This window comes from Echiichthys vipera (genome assembly GCF_963691815.1).
Source record: "Echiichthys vipera genome assembly, chromosome: 23".
Classification (NCBI taxonomy): domain Eukaryota; kingdom Metazoa; phylum Chordata; class Actinopteri; order Perciformes; family Trachinidae; genus Echiichthys; species Echiichthys vipera.
Window position 1 is genome coordinate 18211386 of NC_139848.1, and position 19955 is coordinate 18231340.

The 19955-nt window shown below is 40.6% G+C and overlaps 1 protein-coding gene across 1 annotated transcript; it reads right to left on the reverse strand.

Annotated features, from left to right (window-relative positions):
- Positions 1-7029: 7029 nt before the first annotated feature.
- LOC310964860 (uncharacterized protein) lies at positions 7030-14429 on the reverse strand. Its single transcript, XM_083938154.1, has 2 exons — positions 14356-14429; positions 7030-9356 (listed from the first exon to the last, which is right to left on the reverse strand). The coding sequence occupies exons 1-2, from the start codon at positions 14414-14416 to the stop codon at positions 7819-7821; spliced, it is 1599 nt and encodes a 532-aa protein (XP_083794280.1). The 5' UTR covers positions 14417-14429; the 3' UTR covers positions 7030-7818.
- Positions 14430-19955: the final 5526 nt, after the last annotated feature.

Genomic DNA, 19955 nt, shown 5'->3' on the forward strand with positions numbered 1-19955 from the left:
GAGAACGGAGAGGCAGAGCCTCCGGCCAGCAGCTCAACTGAACAGATGAAAACAGAGGCTGATGGAGAGGACTGTGGAGGAACAGGACCCGCCATGTACTCCTATCCAGATTCACATTTACAACCTGATACTTACGACAAGACTGGAGACTGTTCTGAACCTGAGACTAAATGCAGTGATGATTGGAAGGAGACCAGTGAACCTCAATCAAGGTTAAACCCTGCTAGTAATGAGGAAGTATCTGTTACTGATTTGCCATATAGAATTTGTGAGAAACCTTTTAGCTGCCCTGAGTGTGGGAAAATGTTTTTTCGCAAAACAGGTCTCAGGAGACACATGGTAACTCACACAGGAGAGAATTCTTTCAGCTGCTCACACTGTCTGAAATCTTTTACACAGAGAACACATTTACAGAAACACATGAGCATCCACACAGGAAAGAAACCATTAAGCTGCTCCGAGTGTGGGAAACGATTTGACCGCAAGGGAAATCTGAGGAGACACATGATAACCCATACCGGAGAAAAACTTTTCAGCTGCTCAGTTGGTAAGAATAGTTTTACACAGAGTGGAGTGGTTTCATTGAAAGATTACATCTGAAGAGACACTTGAGGACTCATACTGTAGACAAACCTTTCAGTTGCTCCTTGTGCGGTAAAGCTTTCATTAACTGCAGGCAAATGAAGATACACATGAGAACTCACACATGAGAGAAGCCTTTCAGTTAGTGAGTGTGTGGCAAAGCAGTCATTGAGAGCAGAAAAATTAAGATGCACATATGTCAAACAGAACAGAAATATTTTTGCTGATCAGTCTGTAATAAGTCTTTTACACGTTGTAGGAGTTATTTCATTAGTTGGATTATTATGGGTCCAAACCCAAGGGAGCTGGGGGTCACGCGATGCAAGCAGCTGCAGGGCTCCCAGTACCAGCAAGGATTTTTATTTTTATTAATATCTTTATTTTTATTTATTTTTCCATTGGTAGAACTCATACTGCAGCCCACACTATACACGCTATGCAAGTGAAACTTTGAACTTTGGTTCAGACCCCTGTGTGTATGGCAGACACCAAAAATGACATGTCCACCACAAGGTGGCGCTGTAATCAAAGGAAAAGGCTCTTTGGCCTCTAACTTCCACATCGTATATCACAAATTTAGATTTCTTACATCCACGTTTTCCGAAAAGCACTGACTCTTGGGATATAGACCACAGCACACTTGAGTATTTTTGCAAAAAATCACGAATAATGAAAAGACTATTTTTTTCAAACTCTTCCTAGGCTGAGAATCTGATCATCACGAAACTTTGCAGGAAATATCCTTCAATCAACTTGATGAAAAAGAATTGTACAAGTCCAAAACATGAACTTCCTGTATGTTGTATTCAAAACAAGAAGTGTTGTATATATCAGCAATATTTTGTCCGATTAACATCAGACTGATAGTTCTCCATGGAAACTTAAGGCTTTGTGCAAATTTGAGGTAAATCCGACATTAGTTGGCGCTGTAACACAAAATTAAAAAATACACAAACCATGCCAAAAATATTCTGCGGGTCGCCTTGGACCCCGTTGATACCTGCTTGCAGTTCTAGTTTTATTATTTGTTATTTCATTTATTTTTGGGACTATTAGGGCCACTTACACTAGACCATACACTTGTTGCATGTATGGTACAATAATTTATTTCATTTTGCCCGGACAATGGAATTCTTATTAGTACAACCCAACTAAAATGGTGCTTCAGTGGCCTTTTGTGTCAAATTAATTTTTTGAAAGAAAATATTTTTGACAAATAGCCACTACACTTAGACACATAGTTGCAGTGTTTACAAAACATTTGTATGTCATCGACCAGTTAAAACACTTAAATGCGTTGGTTGTAAGTCCTCACTGCCTCATCAAACTCAAAGTCTGGAGAACAGAGGCAGAGCCTCCAGTCAGCAGCTGAACTGAACAGAACAGATGAAAACAACATTATACAGAGGGTAAGGAAAGTACCCCCTTAAATTTTACACTCTGTTAATTAGCTGAACTCATTTAAATTCGTTTAAATTTTTTTACCTTATTAAAGTGTAATTCCGGCTCTAAATCCTCTCGTGGTCTTTTTTGGCCATCGAGACAGTTTTTTTCGTTGATCAACTATTAACATTGTCCATTGCTTCTAACGACACGCCCCCCCTCTGGCAGAGCAAGACACTGGCCGGTTAAAACACATGGCTAACGTATGCTAACATGTGTTGACATAGCTGTTTATCAGAGCTGGGTTGTCACAGTCATATGTCAGTATTGGAACAGACTAATGGAGGCTATTTATGGAACATCTACTACAATAAAAGGCAAAAATGACCTGTTTAACAAAAAGTCTGCTGACTCAGCATCTGTTTTCCCTAATCCTGGCGTAGCCTTCTTCACTGCTCAGAGGAATCCTCCATTTTGACTCCTCTTTTGTTGCTATGTAGATTACATTTCTGCCTTTGCCTCGGTCCACTTTCGTTTTTTCCAAACCGTCTTTTTCGTCTCCATGGTAACAGAAGCTCCCGTAGCTGAGCTTCTATGCTAATCACTAGCCGCTCAGAGTTTACAAAGAGGGAGGGGGAGTGGGAGGAGACGAGGAGCAGGGGAGACGAGGGGATTGGATGGAGGGTACGAGCCAATGGGAGCCTTCCGTGATTGACGGCTCCCATTGGTCAGTTTCTATGCAGCCTGAGAGACTGAATGGATTTTTTGGGTTCTTTTTCTCTTCATATTGTGTAGATCGGACTACAGGACCATAAGCAACATATAAACGGTGTTAACAATAATTACCAATATTCCAAATGGTAGACCATAGCTTTAAGTTTCTATGGCTTTCAAGTTCCAGTCCTTCAATGGTTACGTGAGTTTAGAAATCCACTCTTTAAGTCTGATGGTAGACCCTTTCGAAATACTACTTGTTACTATTTGTAGATTAGAGCAGGCGCCCTGTATACAGGGGCTCGCTGCAGCGGCCCAGGTTTGACTCGGACCTGCAGCACTTTACTGCATATCGCCCTCTCTCTCTCTCTTTCCCATTTCCTGTCGATCTCCAGCTGCACTGTCAAATAAAAGGCATGAAAGGCCAAAAAATACTTTTTCCAGGTCCAAACACACTGTCGAAGAAAACAAATAACAATGGCTGGACCGGTGAACCTTTTATGATCAGTGAGACATCTTTTCATTGACAGGAAACTGGTAAAATTACAATTCTCTCTTCATTCTCTGTCTTTAGCACCGTGGCATTGTAGAAATAAGAGGCTTGCTTCGGACACTGAAATATCGTTTGCTATTATATTATTTTCTGATTATATTAGTCTGCTTCTGTCTCAAATTATGATTAATGTTATTGACACACGTGCAAGGTGTTAAATTGCTTTAAGGTGGATAAGCTTTAAAGGTTATTATGTTTATTCTTTAATGATTATTTAGTTACTTTTGTTCTCTGTGAAACATGTTGCAGTATAATTCATTCATGCTTTGAAACTGATTTTGTATTCAAAATCAGTTAACTTTGTTTTATTTGGATATCTTCATTAACGTCAAAGTCCTTTAGGCTTTTGGCCTCCCTTGTATATGATCGTATGTTTAGTTAGTGTTCTTTATATGTGCCCAAGAACCCGGACCTTAAAGGAAAATCATGGGGGGCATAACACAGACCCGATAGACCACATAGAATACATTTCTGAGATTCTTTGGGAAATATCTGTCAGAGATCTGAAAGGTTACATGTATGTTACAGAATTGGGTGTTTACTGTAAAAATGATCTATTATCAATTAATTTAACGTGATTTTTTTGTTTACATTTCGTTCAATATGTTTTGGGTTTAACAATATACAATAGATTTATTTAGTATAATTGAATCAGTTAAATTAACTGAGCAGATATATTTTTCCCGTGACTATTTTAAAGTTAAAAACTTGATGTGACATATATATATGATGTATGTCACAATGATATTTACCTAATATGTTTTATATTAATTGTGTTGTTGAATAAATATGGTCAGAACAGATTAAATGTAATAAAGGACATGTTCTGTAAGCATTAGAATTCTTAAATTGAACTTGGGCCTGGAGGGAACAGTAGCAATTCTTTTATTTTGTAACAGGAACAGGATTTTTTGGAGGGTAGAGACTCACACGACACTCTCTCATTTCACCGGCTCTGCAGGTAAAGTTCTTCTTCTGATTACTGATCCCCTCAGTGTTGTAATGGAGATATGACCTAAACAAACAGACTAGAATGTTTCTTAGTCCCAGGCCTTAAACAGGTTTAATGATGCTGTGAAAACGGCCTGTTTAACATGGGGGTCAATAAGAAACTGCTCTATTATGAAACCTGCCCCTAGTGGACACTCAGAGAACTGCAGGAAGTCGCTGTGGTGGGGGGCTTGGTCCCCACATTAAACTAGTCCCATCTAAATAGGACTTTTGATGGAGAAATTGTTAGGCTGTGTGTGCGCTCACCTGTTGCATCACTAGTCTCCATGCCCTTCACCTGGTCAGCTTGCCCCCGGCGGTCCGACACTGGTTAATGTTCGGACTCCATTGACAGTTCATTTTTATACATGCAACACACGGACAATACAAATACAAACAAAAACGTAATCGCTCAAAAGGGGAAACCTGGCAGTTCTCTTTCGTCGAGGTACACCCATCCTCAATCATCCTCTTAATGAGCAGCCATGGACTCATAAAAAAATTTTAAAAGCACACAATTTTCCTTGTTTATCATAAAATTTTAACTTTTCATCAAAGCCTATTTAAAGCTACAGGAGAAACATTACATTGTTCTGGATTGACATTATATAACCCTTCACTGCGTTTATGTGCTGTAAGGAACAGGAGCAGAGCGAGCACAGACTGAAAAAGAAATAATTTATTACTCTACTTACTTCTTTCAGTTTTCATATTTTCTGGACCAAGTTGATCTAAAGTTAACGCTGATGCTGAGTGTGCAGGAGCTTTTCAAAGCCACAATCATCTGTCTTTTCTATGAACGGTTGACTACTTGACCTATTTCAACTAGCAAATACTACAGCTAAATAGATAATCAAAAAATTGCATCATATAAATGTATATATATATATATATATATATATATATATATATATATATATATATATATATATTACATCATCACTACCTGCATCTACTTTGAAATGTTTCTATCATTATTAACTGTAGATATTGAGTAACCAGGCACTATCATGACACAGCTAAGCTGCAGGTCGTCTGCTCGGCATGCAGCAGCCACATTACAAAGCCCTACACCTCACGTGTGTCCATCATCAGGAGGAATTTAGATTATCAATGGTCTCATTACTTACTGTATAAAAACAGTTTATGCACTCAAGATCAGATACTGAAGTCACAAAACTACCAACATTCCAAATATACAAACTATTCATGTATTCTTTTATTCAGGAACTGCCGTTAAAACAATAAGAAACATTCTGCAACACAAATGTAAACCAAGAGTTAACTCAAAACTTGAGACTGGATCTATTTAAATGTGAATGTACCAAATGGTCAAAAGTTAAAAAGATGGATCCATTTAAAACTAGAAAGCATTCACTAAAACTAGATTAGCCATTTTATTATTGGAAACAGGTTTTAATTGACTTCCAGTTTTAGATCAAAATGCACACATAGGCAGTCATGAGATAGATGCAACAAGTTCCCTCAACTTAGGAAAATATGCAAACGTTAAGAGTGAAAAAGGCAAAAACCAAACAATTAGCAGTGTTAAGAAAAAAATTAAAATGCTAAGTAACTAGAAAGTAGTCACTTGTTCTAAGGCTCATGGCCTGCTTCTTTACTAGGTTTCATCCAACTATATCTCACAATAAACAAATATGACAAAGTTTGTAATATTTTTTATGCCTATGAATGAGTTGTAGACTTTAATCTGACTTTGTCTTGACAAATAATAATCTTAACCATAAACTTTCACACTGATGTCCTGTGGTAAACTGTGTGCTGTGCCCGGTGATCTTTTGGCAGGTGTGGAAACGGAGGCAGGTGCAGGAAAAGACTGCACAGCTCTCTGGTAGTCTTTGATGAGATGATGGGATGTGATGTTGTCCTCTCTCAGCTGCCATCGTGGTGGAACTGTAAGTGTGCCAAGAGAAGCCTGGAGAAAAGCAGATTATGCAGAAGAAACCCAGAATTAAAGACGATATAGTATAAAAAATAAAATGAATAGAAAACTTGTTTAAAAACATTTTTCTTGTGTTGTTTGGCGTAGGGGCGTCACAGGGGTATGGTGGTAAATCATGGGACAGTTGCATCAAGTCCTGACGGTAGCTCAAGTGCAGAACCTCCTGCTGGTACAGGGTCCAGTGCTCATTTGCTCGCCGTGCGGCATGCCTGTCGGCACATCCCTGGTTTCCCAAACACAGGTAGCACAGTGATGGATCTCTCTGATGCTCTTCTATTAGTGCCTGGCTGGTTAGGGGTAGGTGACTTCACTTGAACTTCAGCTTACCCACCCTGGTTCTCCTTGAGATCCTCCTCGATCAGTCACTGTCTTCTCGTGCTGTACTGCATCTTCGGACTGAACGAAGATGGTGTCTGCCAGGTCCATGGAGAGGTTTTCCTGGCTTTCCAGTTCTGCAAGCTTATGGGCCTCACCATGCCACTGTGCCCCTATTTTCACCTGGGCATGGACGACCACACATGCTGTGAAGACCTTCGGATATTAAGTATTTATAATTTGTTCTCTAAATTTGATCTCCAGTGTACTGATCAATAAATATCATCATCATTCAGTCTTACTGTTCTTGAAGCTTAGTCTTTATTCAGTTGTTTATAGAAACAGCTCATAACAAAAATGACTTGTATTTATTTTTTTACAAGTATAAAATGGGCATTTACAAACATCAGAATAGAGTACAGGCCACACTAACAGACCACTTAAAATGAATTAACTTAAACAATTAAGTAATATGGACGTGTCCACAGTGACAGTAAACTACACAATATCATTCATATTTCGGATCAACCAAAATACTTTGCAGGTTTTTATATTTTTTTACTTAACACTTAGTTTGTAATAATAAAAATAACAATAATTATAATGTTTATTCACACAGCACTTTAAATCAGTACTTTAAACAGAGACTCAGTAAAACAATTTGAACATCTAATTTTCTTTCGGCTGCCACTCTAGCTTCTTAATTAAATAAATCCAATACATCAGATCAATCCATATTGATTGATGAATTGATTGACAACATAGTCAAGGTAATTGAAACTTGCTTTCCATAAAATCCCTATTTTCATCAGACCGCTTGTGAATGTGTTTCTGTATCTAAGATCCTTGCTGACTCTGGTCATAGACTGTAAAAAAAAATTGACATAGCCTCGCCGCCAGGGTCCTTTCTTTCAACTTGATCCAAACGTCCTCGCCAACCGGAGTCGCCATCTTGTCAGACTTTGACTCCGCCTCATTACCTCTTACCAAAAAAGGGCATGTATGTGACGTTGAGGGGAGGGAGTTCACGTTTACCTCTGTGGAGAAGTGAGGCCTAGAGGGTAGCTGTCACTCAAGAGGCCACTCCCCTAATTATTCATAAACTCTAACTTCCAATGAAATAAAAACTAGCCTGTTACAAAAAAATTGACCCCCCTTAGTGTTGTCATGAAGGTATGCCCTAAACATACAGACGAGAATGTTTTTGTGCCAGTTTAATTATGCTGTGAAAACGGCCTATTTAACATATTTTTGTATAGAAACTGCGACGATGATGAATACATGTCATAAAACTTGTATGTTTATTATTAACAGTCTACTACTGATCATCACAACTGAATCCAATCTCAGCTACAAACAAGTCTTCAGTCTTGTCATCAGTAACAGGTTGTAAATGTCTATCTGGATCTGAGTTTATGTCTGGTTCTGGTCCTCCACAGTCCTCTCCATCAGCCTCTGTTTCCATTGAGCTGCTGGCTGGAGGTTCTGTCTCTCTGTTTTCCTCACTGGGAGTTTGATGAAGCTGTGAGCATTGACGGGCAACACATTTATGGTTTTTGAGCTGATAATACCAAGTGAATTTTTGGTTGCAGACACTGCAGCTGAATCTTTTCTCTCCTGTATGGGTTCCCATGTGTATCTTCATTTGTCTGCTGTCAATGAAAGCTTTACCGCACACTGAGCAACTGAAAGGTTTCTCACCCGTGTGAGTTCTCATGTGCCTCTTCAGATCTCTAATTTCAATGAAACCTTTGCCACACACTGTGCAGCTGAGAGGTTTTTCCCCTGCGTGGATTACCACATGTCTTTTCAGATATCCACTAGAGCCAAATATTTTGCCACACTCAGAGCAGCTAAATGGTTTTTCTCCTGTGTGGATGATCATGTGTCTCTGTAAACTTCCACTCTCTGTAAAAGATTTCCTACAAACTGAGCAGCTGAAAGGTTTCTCTCCTGTATGAGTTATTGTGTGTCTCTTCAGATCTGTCTTGCGGGCAAATCTTTTCCCACACTCCGAGCAGCTAAATGGTTTCTCACCTGTGTGGATACTCATGTGTCTCTGTAAACTTCCACTCTCTGTAAAAGATTTCCTACACACAGAGCAGCTGAAAGGTTTCTCTCCTGTATGAGTTATTGTGTGTCTCTTCAAATCTGACTTACGGCCAAATCTTTTCCCACACTCAGAGCAGCTAAATGGTTTCTCTCCTGTGTGGATGCTCATGTGTCTCTGTAAACGCCCGTTCTCTGTAAAAGAAGTCTTACAGATGGAGCAGCTGAAAGGTCTTTCTCCTGTATGAGTTCTCATGTGTAACTTCAGATTTCCTTTGCGGCCAAATCTTTTCCCACATTCATAGCAGCTAAATGGTTTCTCACCAGCACTACATCCCGAATCACTAATAGGAAACTCATCAATATTTACAGAGTTTGAACCTGACTGAGGTTCTCTGGTCTCCTTCCAATCATCATTGTCATCAGTCTCAGGTTCAGAAGAGTCTCCAGTCTTGTCTTCAGTATCTGATCTTAAATATGTATCTGAATCTGAGTTCCTGGCTGGTTCTGGTCCTCCACAGTCCTCTTCATCAGCTTCTGCTTCCATATGTTCAGTTTGTCTTTGATGAAGCTGTGAGGACTGAGGTTTCTCTTCATCATATTCACTCTTCACAGAGACTGGAGTGAATGAGAACTTGATATCAGCCTCCTCCATTCCCTGAAGCTGCTCTCCCTCCTGACTGGTCCAGAGTTCCTCCTGTTCCTCTTTAATATTTGGGGGCTCTGGGTCCTCCTGGTCCAGACTGGAGCTCCACTCCTGCTGATGTTCTTCGCCAACAATCACTTCCTGGACATCTGAAGGTAAAGCTGAAAACAGACAAACATGCATTAATGTGAGCATTGATGTGATAATGAGCTAAATTCACTATGATAAGGCTGCAGGTTTATATTACAGAATCTGATTTAGCTCAGTCCCCAAACTCGTTAATAGAATACTGAGCACAATTTGACTCGCTGCTGAATTTTAAGGCAACAGCTAGCGCACTTTCACTCTGCTCCCCAACCGGCTGTAAAAACTGTGCCAAATAGCTGGAAGGTAGGATGACTTTGCTCAGGATAAGATCCTGCCCGATTCCATGTAAGCTACGCCTGACCGTGCATTCACACAAACAGTGATGGAGGTGATCAAATCCCCGGAACATTTAACCTCCGTAGCTGTACAGGGTGCTGCCCAGGCTCTGGTAGATCAGATCAGCTTCACTCTGCCCTGCTTTCTTCTTCTTCTGGATTTCTGGCAGACTAATAATTAGATGTTAAAAGGAACCTCACTGCCAGTTTATAGTTATATCCATAGGAACAGTCTGGTTTCCCACAAGGACTGAAACAACCGCGGCTCTGGTGAGCCCGGTGAGCCCTTGGATGTTTCGCGGAGAACCTCGATGGCGCTTACCACAACCTCAACGCTGATTGGCTGTCGCGGCACAGCTTCACACGATGTCGCTTGAAAAGACACACGCCATGAGGTGATGGACGCGAGATCACGTTGCCTGAAGAGACATTGCGTCCTTTAAAATTGCTTTTGAATGGCAGCTTGGCGCTTTCATCACTTTTGGTGTGAATGCATGTTAAGTCTACAGCAAACACTTCTGCCACCATACCTGCCTTGGATACCAGAATCTGTCCAAATATGGAGATCAAAATTAGAGAATAAATTATAAACACTTGATTTATTCGAAAATACTGTTGTTTTTTTAATGTTCAGAATTTGATAGACTATCATCCTTGGCTATACCACTGCTGTACTAGAATGTCAATAAAATTAAATTGAATTGAACTGTTTTCTTAGGGCTGATTGTTTCAATATTCTGACCATCAAGGAACTGCTGAACTTGTTTTGCAGTGTGAGAGGGGGCATTTTGTTGTATGAAAATTGCAGCTGATTGGGAGACAGTTGCAGTAAAAGTATTGCATGTTGCAAAAAGTTTCCCATCAGACCAAAATAAACTGAACATCCTCTCATCACTGAAGTCACTCTGGACCACTTCTTCTCTGTCCACACAACATGCTCCTCAGCAAAGGCAAGTCTAGCGTTTTTATTCTTTCTGCTGATGAGAGGTTCGGTCACTGCAGAGTGGGCTTTCACTCCAAAGAGTCTTAAATGATGAGACACTGGCCCTCATTTATCAATCTTGCGTGAAAACGTGCTCAGATCTGAGCGCAGAATTGGTCGTGGGAAAGGACCCACGTGTGATTTATGAAACATTCGTATCTGACCAATCACAGCGTACGAATGTGCGGGCCTTGATAAATGCGGCGGCTGAATTCGATCGTCATTAACATGTTACGCCTTTAAATATTCCTGGTTCGGAGGCCTCGCCCACTGAGGTCAAACATAGAAAAGGGGAAACGCTGGGAAGAAAAGACACTTTTCCGACACAGAGATCGGCATCCTGACATCCGAGATGGAGCAAAATAAAGATGTGCTTTTTGGCAGTCTTAAGAGTGAAATAAAAGGGGCCCATCAAAATGCTGTATGTAAAAGAATAACGGAGGCAGTCAACTCGTGCGTGTGTGCGCACTGCTGAACCTGCGGTGAACCTTAGGTATTCTGTTAGGGGATAACCTTTGTCACCTAGAAGAACCATACCAAGATGTTAATCATCTGATACCTTGTTTGATTTAATGTAAATTATCGAGGGTAGCCACTAACCGAGGAGATGACTTTGGCTCTGCAGTGCGCCTTGCTGCAGCCGCGCGCCAACACATTCATGCATTCATTCATCTTCAACCATTTGTCCCTGTTGGGGTTGCGGGGGGCTGGAGCCGAGCTGTTTAGAAATTTAAAAGAATCGTGTTTTCCCCCTGGCCACCTGGCCACCACGTTTAGAAGCGATAGCTTGGCATCACAAATCACCCGTACATTTATCGAGTGGTAGTTTTGGCGATTGATGAATGCGTAATCATTCATTGATGGTGCCTTCAGACGCACATGAGTACAATCAATTGCTCCAACCACAATTTAAATTTTTTTTTAGGTCATAAACCTTAGTTATAGCCCAGGAAAAGATGACCACAGACGAGGGGTTGTATATTGCTGATAATCATGAACTTAAATGTAATGCACTAAATAAATTAGGATAAACAATTAAAAAATGGAGGCATTACCCGAGTGTGCACATGGGTTAAAATAGTTCAGAAGGACTGAAACTAATACTTCTCATGTTTCCAACGGAATATGAAAAGTTTGAGGACTAAACAGAAGTTAGAGCAACATAAGTGAGTTGCAGTTGTATAACTGCATATTCATATTTCTTGTTTCATTAACCACTAATAGTGTAAACACATAACATCTTCATTCTGATTAAATGTTCATGAGAGATGATGTAGCTAGTCTTTGGCTTCACATTAGATGTCACCCTGAAAAGGAAACATAACTTCAACACTTGTCAGGACATTACAGTTAAACATGGCATATTAATGAATGTACATTTTAATTGTGAAAACTCTATATGAGTTCATAAACATTCATTAACGTAGAAATCAGGACGTGTCAACCTGAATACCTGTCGTTTAATAAGGAAGTACACCACTGTCTGTTATCCTACTCCCTCTTCAAGCAAGCAGCATACTAGCGTCAGGGCCCCAATGTAGAGTGCTCTGCCTGTGCTAATAGAACTAGGGTTACAATACTATAACCTTTGTGTCACACAGGCTCCGCTCTCTACTGGTCTCCATGGGTACAGTGGATGGAGTCTGATGAATAAACACCCTGTTGTGACATAACATCAATCCAAACAACCATACTGACCCTGACCAGCTAAAGGCCAAACGCAATGTCCCAATGACCCACACATAACGTGTCTGCGTGGGTTGTCTCCGGGTTCCTCCCACAGTCCAAAGACATGCACGTCTTAATTGAGCACTCTGAATTGCCAGTAGGTGTGAATGGTTGTCTGCCTCTATGTGCCATGCGATAGACTGGCGTCCTGTCCAGGGTTTACTGTCATTCTGTCTCACTCTGCAGTATAAAACTCTGACATGTAGGGAAACACTTGGCAGTATAAAACTCTGACCTGCAGAGGAGATGAAGTATTAACTTACACGAGAACACAACATGAAATACAAGTCTTCAAAAGTCTTTGTTGTGTCCACGTCCGTTTTTCAGTTTTCAGAATAAAACGTTACACAACCAGGCCCAAATAACACATAATTAGGGAAATTTTAGATTAACTGCATAATATTCACAGAACTTTTCACTGTGGAATTTCAGAATAAAAGGTCTTTCAAAATATACTTCACATTAAAATATCATATGAACTACAATTGTTTTGCAGGATTACTTTTGTACATTTTTATTTGGGAAATGGCCAAAATTCTGAGAAATATGGCAGCTATTAGCCTACGTGTATAATTGTATCTATGTTTTATTTTTGAAGTCACGGAGAATCGGGATGTATAAAAAGGTTGTGGAAGTAGACTTAACTACATTTGGTCATGGATTTGCCTTTGTGTGTGTACATTAAAGCAATCAGTTGATACCTTTCTCAAAAAATAAAGTAGAATCTATTGTTTTCATGCCATAATTAGGACTGGAGATCCTGAAGCTCGTGCTGATTCAAAATCGATCGATCGAGAAGAATTTTACTTGAGAATTGCTTTGAATCGAAAGGCACCCAAAGATTCACACTCCGGATGCATTTTATTTCTAAATGCAGCCCTTAATTTAGCCTTCTTGAAAAAAGAAATATAACGTGTTTATAGGAGCCGACTTATTATTTAAGTCACTAAAATTATTATAGTCCCAAAAATAACAAGCCGGACCTCGGCTTGAGTTAATTTTGTCTAACTGGACCTTTTTAAATTTTACTTGAATAACCCTGCTTTACGTTAAATTATATTTTATCCTAACCTATTTAGTTGATTACATTGTAGCTCATGATTATCATCTACATACTACGTTTCGTCTGTTGTATATATACTGTAAAAAGTATGTATACATATACACACACACACATACTGTTGCTCAGTCCACTCGGCTGGGAACCGCAGGGTCGCCGGTTCGAGTCTCTGTGACCATAAATGTCGTGGACTGGTGGCTCGAGAGGTGCCAGTTCATCTCCTGGGCACTGTCGAGGTGCTGCTGAGCAAGACCCCCAACCCCCAACTGCTCGGGGCGCCGATCCATCGACAGCTCCCTGGCTCTGACATCTCTCCATTAATTATATGTATATAGGTCCTGTTTGTGCATGTGTGTGTATTTCGGGCCTGTATTAAGCTGAATAATAATAACAGTGAAATAATTGAATAATAAAGGAATTCTTCTTCTTCTACATTAATACTCAGAATTCTATAATTTACTATTGTTATATATAATTTACTATTAACATATATATTATAGTATTAACATATATATTATAGTATATTTTTCTATACTACATTGTTTCATTTTGATGAAATAAAATCTAAATCTCCAGTGGCCCAGCAGTGCTGTGCTGTGCTGCAGAATTGAAGGCCCATTGTAATATTGTACCCAGTTCCATTTCATATCCATGTGCAGAGCTTTTACATAAAGGCTACGGCTCCAGATCAGTTGATGAAGATGTTTTAGCTGAATACCCCTCTAATGTCAACCAATGTTATCCACTGGACAATATGTTTATTAATGTATTTAATGGCGGTCGTCAATGTTTCCTGGTTACGTTCGACTTCAATTGTGTGGAGCGCTTTGAAGCCGGAGCTCGTAAACTCCAGGGAGGATAATAAGTCCCATGGTGCAGTGCTTAGGAATGCATCATAACTTCAGGCTAACAGGTTATAGCTAACCCTAGCTTAGCATCATTAGCGGAGCAGTAGAAAGAAAACAAACCTCCTCGCAGTTTCGTTTCCGGTTTTATAACCACCTCCAGCTGTTTCCGGTATCGGTCCATCTCCGATGAACAAACTAAATCATCTTTTTTTCTGTTTTTCTGCCGTTACTTGGATTCAACTAACGGCTTCTCACCGCTAACTGCTTCCGGTGTTTAGGTCGGGGAAACAACAACCGTCACTTCCGGGAGTCGGGAGTCGGGACTCGTCCTCGTCGTCGTCGTCGTCATCTTCTTCTTCTTCTCATAGACATAATAAGAGTGGACCCCGCATCGGCCTCTACTGCCTGCTGGCGCTGACGAGCGGTCGGGCCGCCATCTTGGCCCGGTCAGTGTAATCTGTCTGGCAGGTGAAATGAACTGTCAGCGCATTTAATTAAACATACCTCACCAAACTGGTTTTCACGCGGGGTTTTTTTTGCTGTAAAGCTCATGCATGTGGCTATGATACAGGACACACGACCGTCTTAAAAAACAAGAAGAAGAAGAATTCCTTTATTAGTACAGCGAATAGAGAATTCAATTTTCACTCTATTATTTTTCATTTTACACACACACAGGCCCGAAATACACACACAGGACCTATATACATGCAACAAATGGAGGGAGCAGTTGGGGGTTTGGTGGCTTGCTCAACAGCACCTCGGAGGTGCCCGGGAGATGAACTGGCACCTCTCATGGTCCACACAGGGACTTGAGCCAGCAGCCCTCCGGTTCCTAGCCCGGACTGAGCTACTACTGCCCCAAAATGGGGACAGGTATTTTTATTTCTGTATTTAGAAAAACAGGGGTCTGGTCGCCCTGTGATATGGGATGTGGCTATGATAGGTGATAGGTATTTTGCAAATCACACATCAATATGATCGAGAAGCAGAAACATAGGGGCAGTATAGTCAGCAGTTTTAATAATTTGCAGAAACAATATATGATTAAGAGAGAGAGAGAGAGAGACACACACACACACACACACACGGTGCTTAATAAAGTATCAGTGTGGTCTTCTGCTGCTGTTCCCTATCTGCTAGAAAGTAGGTGGTGGTGTATGGTCACGGATGCGCTCCTGCATTCCTCTGTTGGAACCAGTGAATATTTGAGTTACTGTTGCCTTCCTATCAGCTCCAACCAATCTGTCCATTCTCCTCTGACCACTGGCAGAACTGCTGCTCACTGGATCTTTCCTCTTTTTGGGACCGTTCTCTGTAAACCCCTAGAGATGGTTGTGTGTGAAAATCCCAGTAGATCTGCAGTTTGTGAAATCCTCAGAGCAGCCCGTCTGGCACCAACAACTACGCCACGTTCAAAGTCACTTCAATCACCTTTCTTCCCTGTTCTGATGCTGCTTCAAACTGCAGCACATCCCCTTCTCCATGTCTACATGCCTGAATGCATAGAGTTTCTGCCGTGTGATTGGCTGATTAGAAATGTGCGTTAACGAGCAGTTGGACAGGTGCACCTAATGGAGTGGCCAGTGAGTGTATATACATATATATATATATATATATATATATATATATATATATATATATATATATATATATATATATATATAAAATACAAATTTATGATCAACCTGGAGGACCAATATGAGCTGGGGAGCAGAAAGTTGGATGAAGAGTGGTTCAAATGTACAAAGTTTATGTGTTGGCTCAGCAACCTTTTGCTGGCACAATGACAAAATTAAAATCTTGTTTTAAGGAGATCCTTTTCATGGTAAACACAATCTGATGATAGTTAAAATTACATATTTCACTCTTATTAATACACGTCAAATTATTTTGTTCAATAGACTGAACAAATGGGCGGCACGGTATTGTGGTGGGTTCTCCGGGTTCTTCCTCCCACAGTCCAAAGACTTGCAGGTGTTCAGTTAATTGATGACTCTAAATTGTCCGTAGGTGTGAATGTGAGTGTGAATGGTTGTTTCTATGTGCCCTGTGATAGACTGGCGTCCTGTCCAGGGTGTACCCCGCCTCCCTGCTGATGTCAGCTGGGATCGGCTCAAGCATTCCTTTCTCACATTGGACAAAAAATAAGTTGTAGAATATGAAAGCAGACATTGCAACTCATTGAACAAAACGACGAGCCTAGACCTACAAACTCTGGAGCAGTGAAAAAGGTGACAACAGAGAAAACTAAATCCCTCTTCATTCCCTTCTTCTGCCCTGGTCGACATAAAAAGGTGACTGTAACCAAAAGGTGAGCAGTTCGCAGGTGTGCAAACGTTCCTCTAAACACTTGATGTGAATCAAGCGACATCAGTCTTACTGTTTCCATCACCCATGTCTACAAAACCAGACATTGACTCAGTATGTGGATTATATTGCACATGTTTCACTTCACAAACATCACTTTGACACCACTAGTTTATAGCTCACATAGTCAACACCTGTCAAAGCCACTGGTGTGTGTGTGTGTGTGTGTGTGTGTGTGTGTGTGTGTGTGTGTGTGTGTGTGTGTGTGTGTGTGTGTGTGTGTGTGTGTGTGTCTGTGTGTGTGTGTGTGTGTGTGTGTGTGTGTGTGTGTGTGTGTTACTTGAATATGTCCATGACCATTATGATATGATGTTAACAGAAGAAATACTCACCTCATTGGGCTGAGGTTGTGGGTGGGGGGTTGTCGTTTCTGGGGAATCCTGAGAGGCAGCGGACAGGCTTCCTTCAGCTCATCTGGAGGTAGACGTAGCCCTGCCCTTTTCCAACTAAAATGAAGAAGCATGTTACAATAGTATACAATATATACACACACAGGAATACGTATCTCACGGTGTCATGTGATTGATTATCGATATTTACGTTTTACAAATGCTAACAGCCTTATGATGATACAGCTACTCTTTGGAGGTGAACCGGGAAGCTGAAGACAGATGGAATTTGTAAGTCAGTGTTATTAAAACGACTTATCAAGTCTCAGTTCATACACAGCGCTAAGCATAGCCTAGCTAGCTGACAACGATTTCAGTACAGTAAAATCAAAGATCCTAGCTCTCTTTGGTAATATTCTATTCACAAAATACAACAGGAATATGCTGCAACAAACTGGTATCTTGTTTCTTCTGTAGAAGTTGACGGGTATGACTGGTCCAAGATGGCGGATGCATTTCTTGTTCCCAGCAGCTCTTCTTCTTCTTCTTCTTCTTCTTCTTCTTCAAATAACAAAATAAACCCCAATTGGATTTGTCCAGTGATGTCAGCGATGACATCATCAGCGCCATAAAACCCCCAGAAATGATCGACGGCTTCTCCCCAAAACATTCCCACATGGTGGACCAGACAAAGGAACAAAGAAATGGTGAATATGAATGAAAAAAACAATTTACTATTTAAACCTGCAACTTAATAGAATGAAATGGAACTAAACTATGGTTGTGGGATTATTTTAAATTAAACCAGTACTTGATGTAAAATTGGTAACAGTTTGAACACAAACAACCCCGGGATAGTGAGTGTTGAAATGTTACACAAAAGCAATGGTAAAACTATAGCAAACTGAAAATGAATACAAATAAATGTGGACTGATCAGTAAATGCACGGGAAAAGTGGTGAGTACAAGAATCAGAAAAATCAGCTTTTTAGCTATCACCATCCCAAATTGAACTATTACATAGAAGAAAGGACACTTTTGAATTTCAACCAGAGAGTTGTAGGCCAGATTTTATACCAAAAGCCCTATAAAAGCACTGAAAAATACATTTCCAAAATGTTTTCTACATGCCCAGAACGAATGTGCTGGAATACCTATCAAGGATTTACATCGTTACATGTTGGTGGGACATGGGGGTCAAATTAATGTCGCTTTTCTTGCGGGTAATGGAGTCTATGGCGCACTTAAAACTGCATTAGGTTGTGTCTGATGTTAACTGAACACGTTTGTACATTTCATACACATTCTTCCCAAATCTCATTAGTTATTTCCATAGTCACCTCATCTGCCCACACTTTTTTTATAAGTTTCTGAATTCACCGGAGCTCCATCATGAAGCATTTGATAGAACAAGGACACATATGATTATGTAAACAAAATAAAAAACCCTCAGGTACCCGAACACACCAAATCATTCTCAGTAGACATAGAATCACTATACACTAACATAGAAACACCCCTGGGAGTGAATGCAGTTAAACATATTTTCAATAAACATCCAGACCTGACAACATCATCTGAGTGCTCTACCTCACAATCACCCGGAACAACTTTCAATTCAACAGCAAAAACTATCTCCAGCTGTGTGGGTGTGCAATGGGCGCCCATTGCACACCCACACAGCTGGAGACCCTCCTAAACGGACATTTACCTGGCCCATTTGGAGGAGACAGCCCTCGGCACAACACCATCTTTACTTCTGGTACCTGGACGACGTCTTCAGCCTCTAGAACAAAACTGAACAGGACTTCCACACCTTCGTCAACATCCTGAACCCCCACCATCCCCAAAATAAAACGTAAACATAACTTACAACCCTCTACAGTGGAGGGCTTTTTTCGCAACTTCAGCGACCAGTCTAAGTTACTGGCCCCGAAGGAGACTTTAAAGACACTGACCTTCATGCACACCTACACGAAACCAGTTATCGCCCCAAACATACGTACAGGGGCCTGAAAAATTCCCAACTGATACGCTTCCCCAGAATTTGCACCTTTCCGGAGCATGTGGAGGAGGCCACCAGAAACTTTTTTAGTGCTTTGAGACCCAGGGGTTACTCGAAGCGCTTGCTTAGAAGTATCAAGGCGGAAGTCAACAGCAGCATCAACCAATACCGAAACAAGATCCTCACCACCAGGCCGTTTGACTCCACCCTCGGCCCCCTGGTCATAACAAACTGAGAGGGTTTGAAACCACTCCTGTCAAATAATTTCCAGGGGGTGGGGGAGGACTGTGACGCTTTGAGGAGATGCCGTCTGATCTCTGATCTCTGCCTACAGGAGGAACAAGAACCTTAAAGACATCTGGTCCACACTAAATGAAATCAAGGCAAACACCCTTGGGAGGCGCTTCAAATAGCGGCAATTGGTTTTATCGGTGTCCCCCAGATTTTTAACCCCCAGGCCACAACCATTAACGCAGTCTATGCAATCAGGTACAAGGCCGCAAACTCCACGTGGGGGAGATCAGAAATGATTGTACATTAGAATAAAAAAAACAGGCACAACAGTTTTATATGCGCATTTTAATCTCCATGGAACTCAAAAAGCATGGTCCTTGAGAGTAACGGAGACTGGACCACTGCTCAGTGATGGGCAGCAGAGACGAAAGGATTTGAAATGATGTTTGATGGTTTTATCATCAATTTTATTTGTATTTATGCCTTACCTGTGTTTTTTAAATTCGGTGTGTTTTTATTCCATGTACAGCACGCAGCATGTTTTATTGCCAGAGGATTCAGAGTGTTGCATTTCAATTTATTCTATTTATTCTCATTTATTTATTTCTACCAGCAGAGAGGGCCCTCCAAACAAACACAAACAAATGATTTCAAACCTTATCTATCACCACAGACATCTGAGGGCCTTTTTATCACACAAACTCTTCTTTATATACATTTTAATTATTAATTCTTTATTTTAACTTCGTATTTATACATTTTAAATAACAATAATTAACTGC

Coding starts and splice junctions, on each gene's coding strand:
- LOC310964860 (XM_083938154.1), bottom strand. CDS start 14,416: ATGGACCGATACCGGAAACAGCTGGAGGTGGTTATAAAACCGGAAACG. Junction 9,357..14,355: donor GGAAACGAAACTGCGAGGAG/GTTTGTTTTCTT, acceptor GTCTGTTTTCAG/CTTTACCTTCAGATGTCCAG.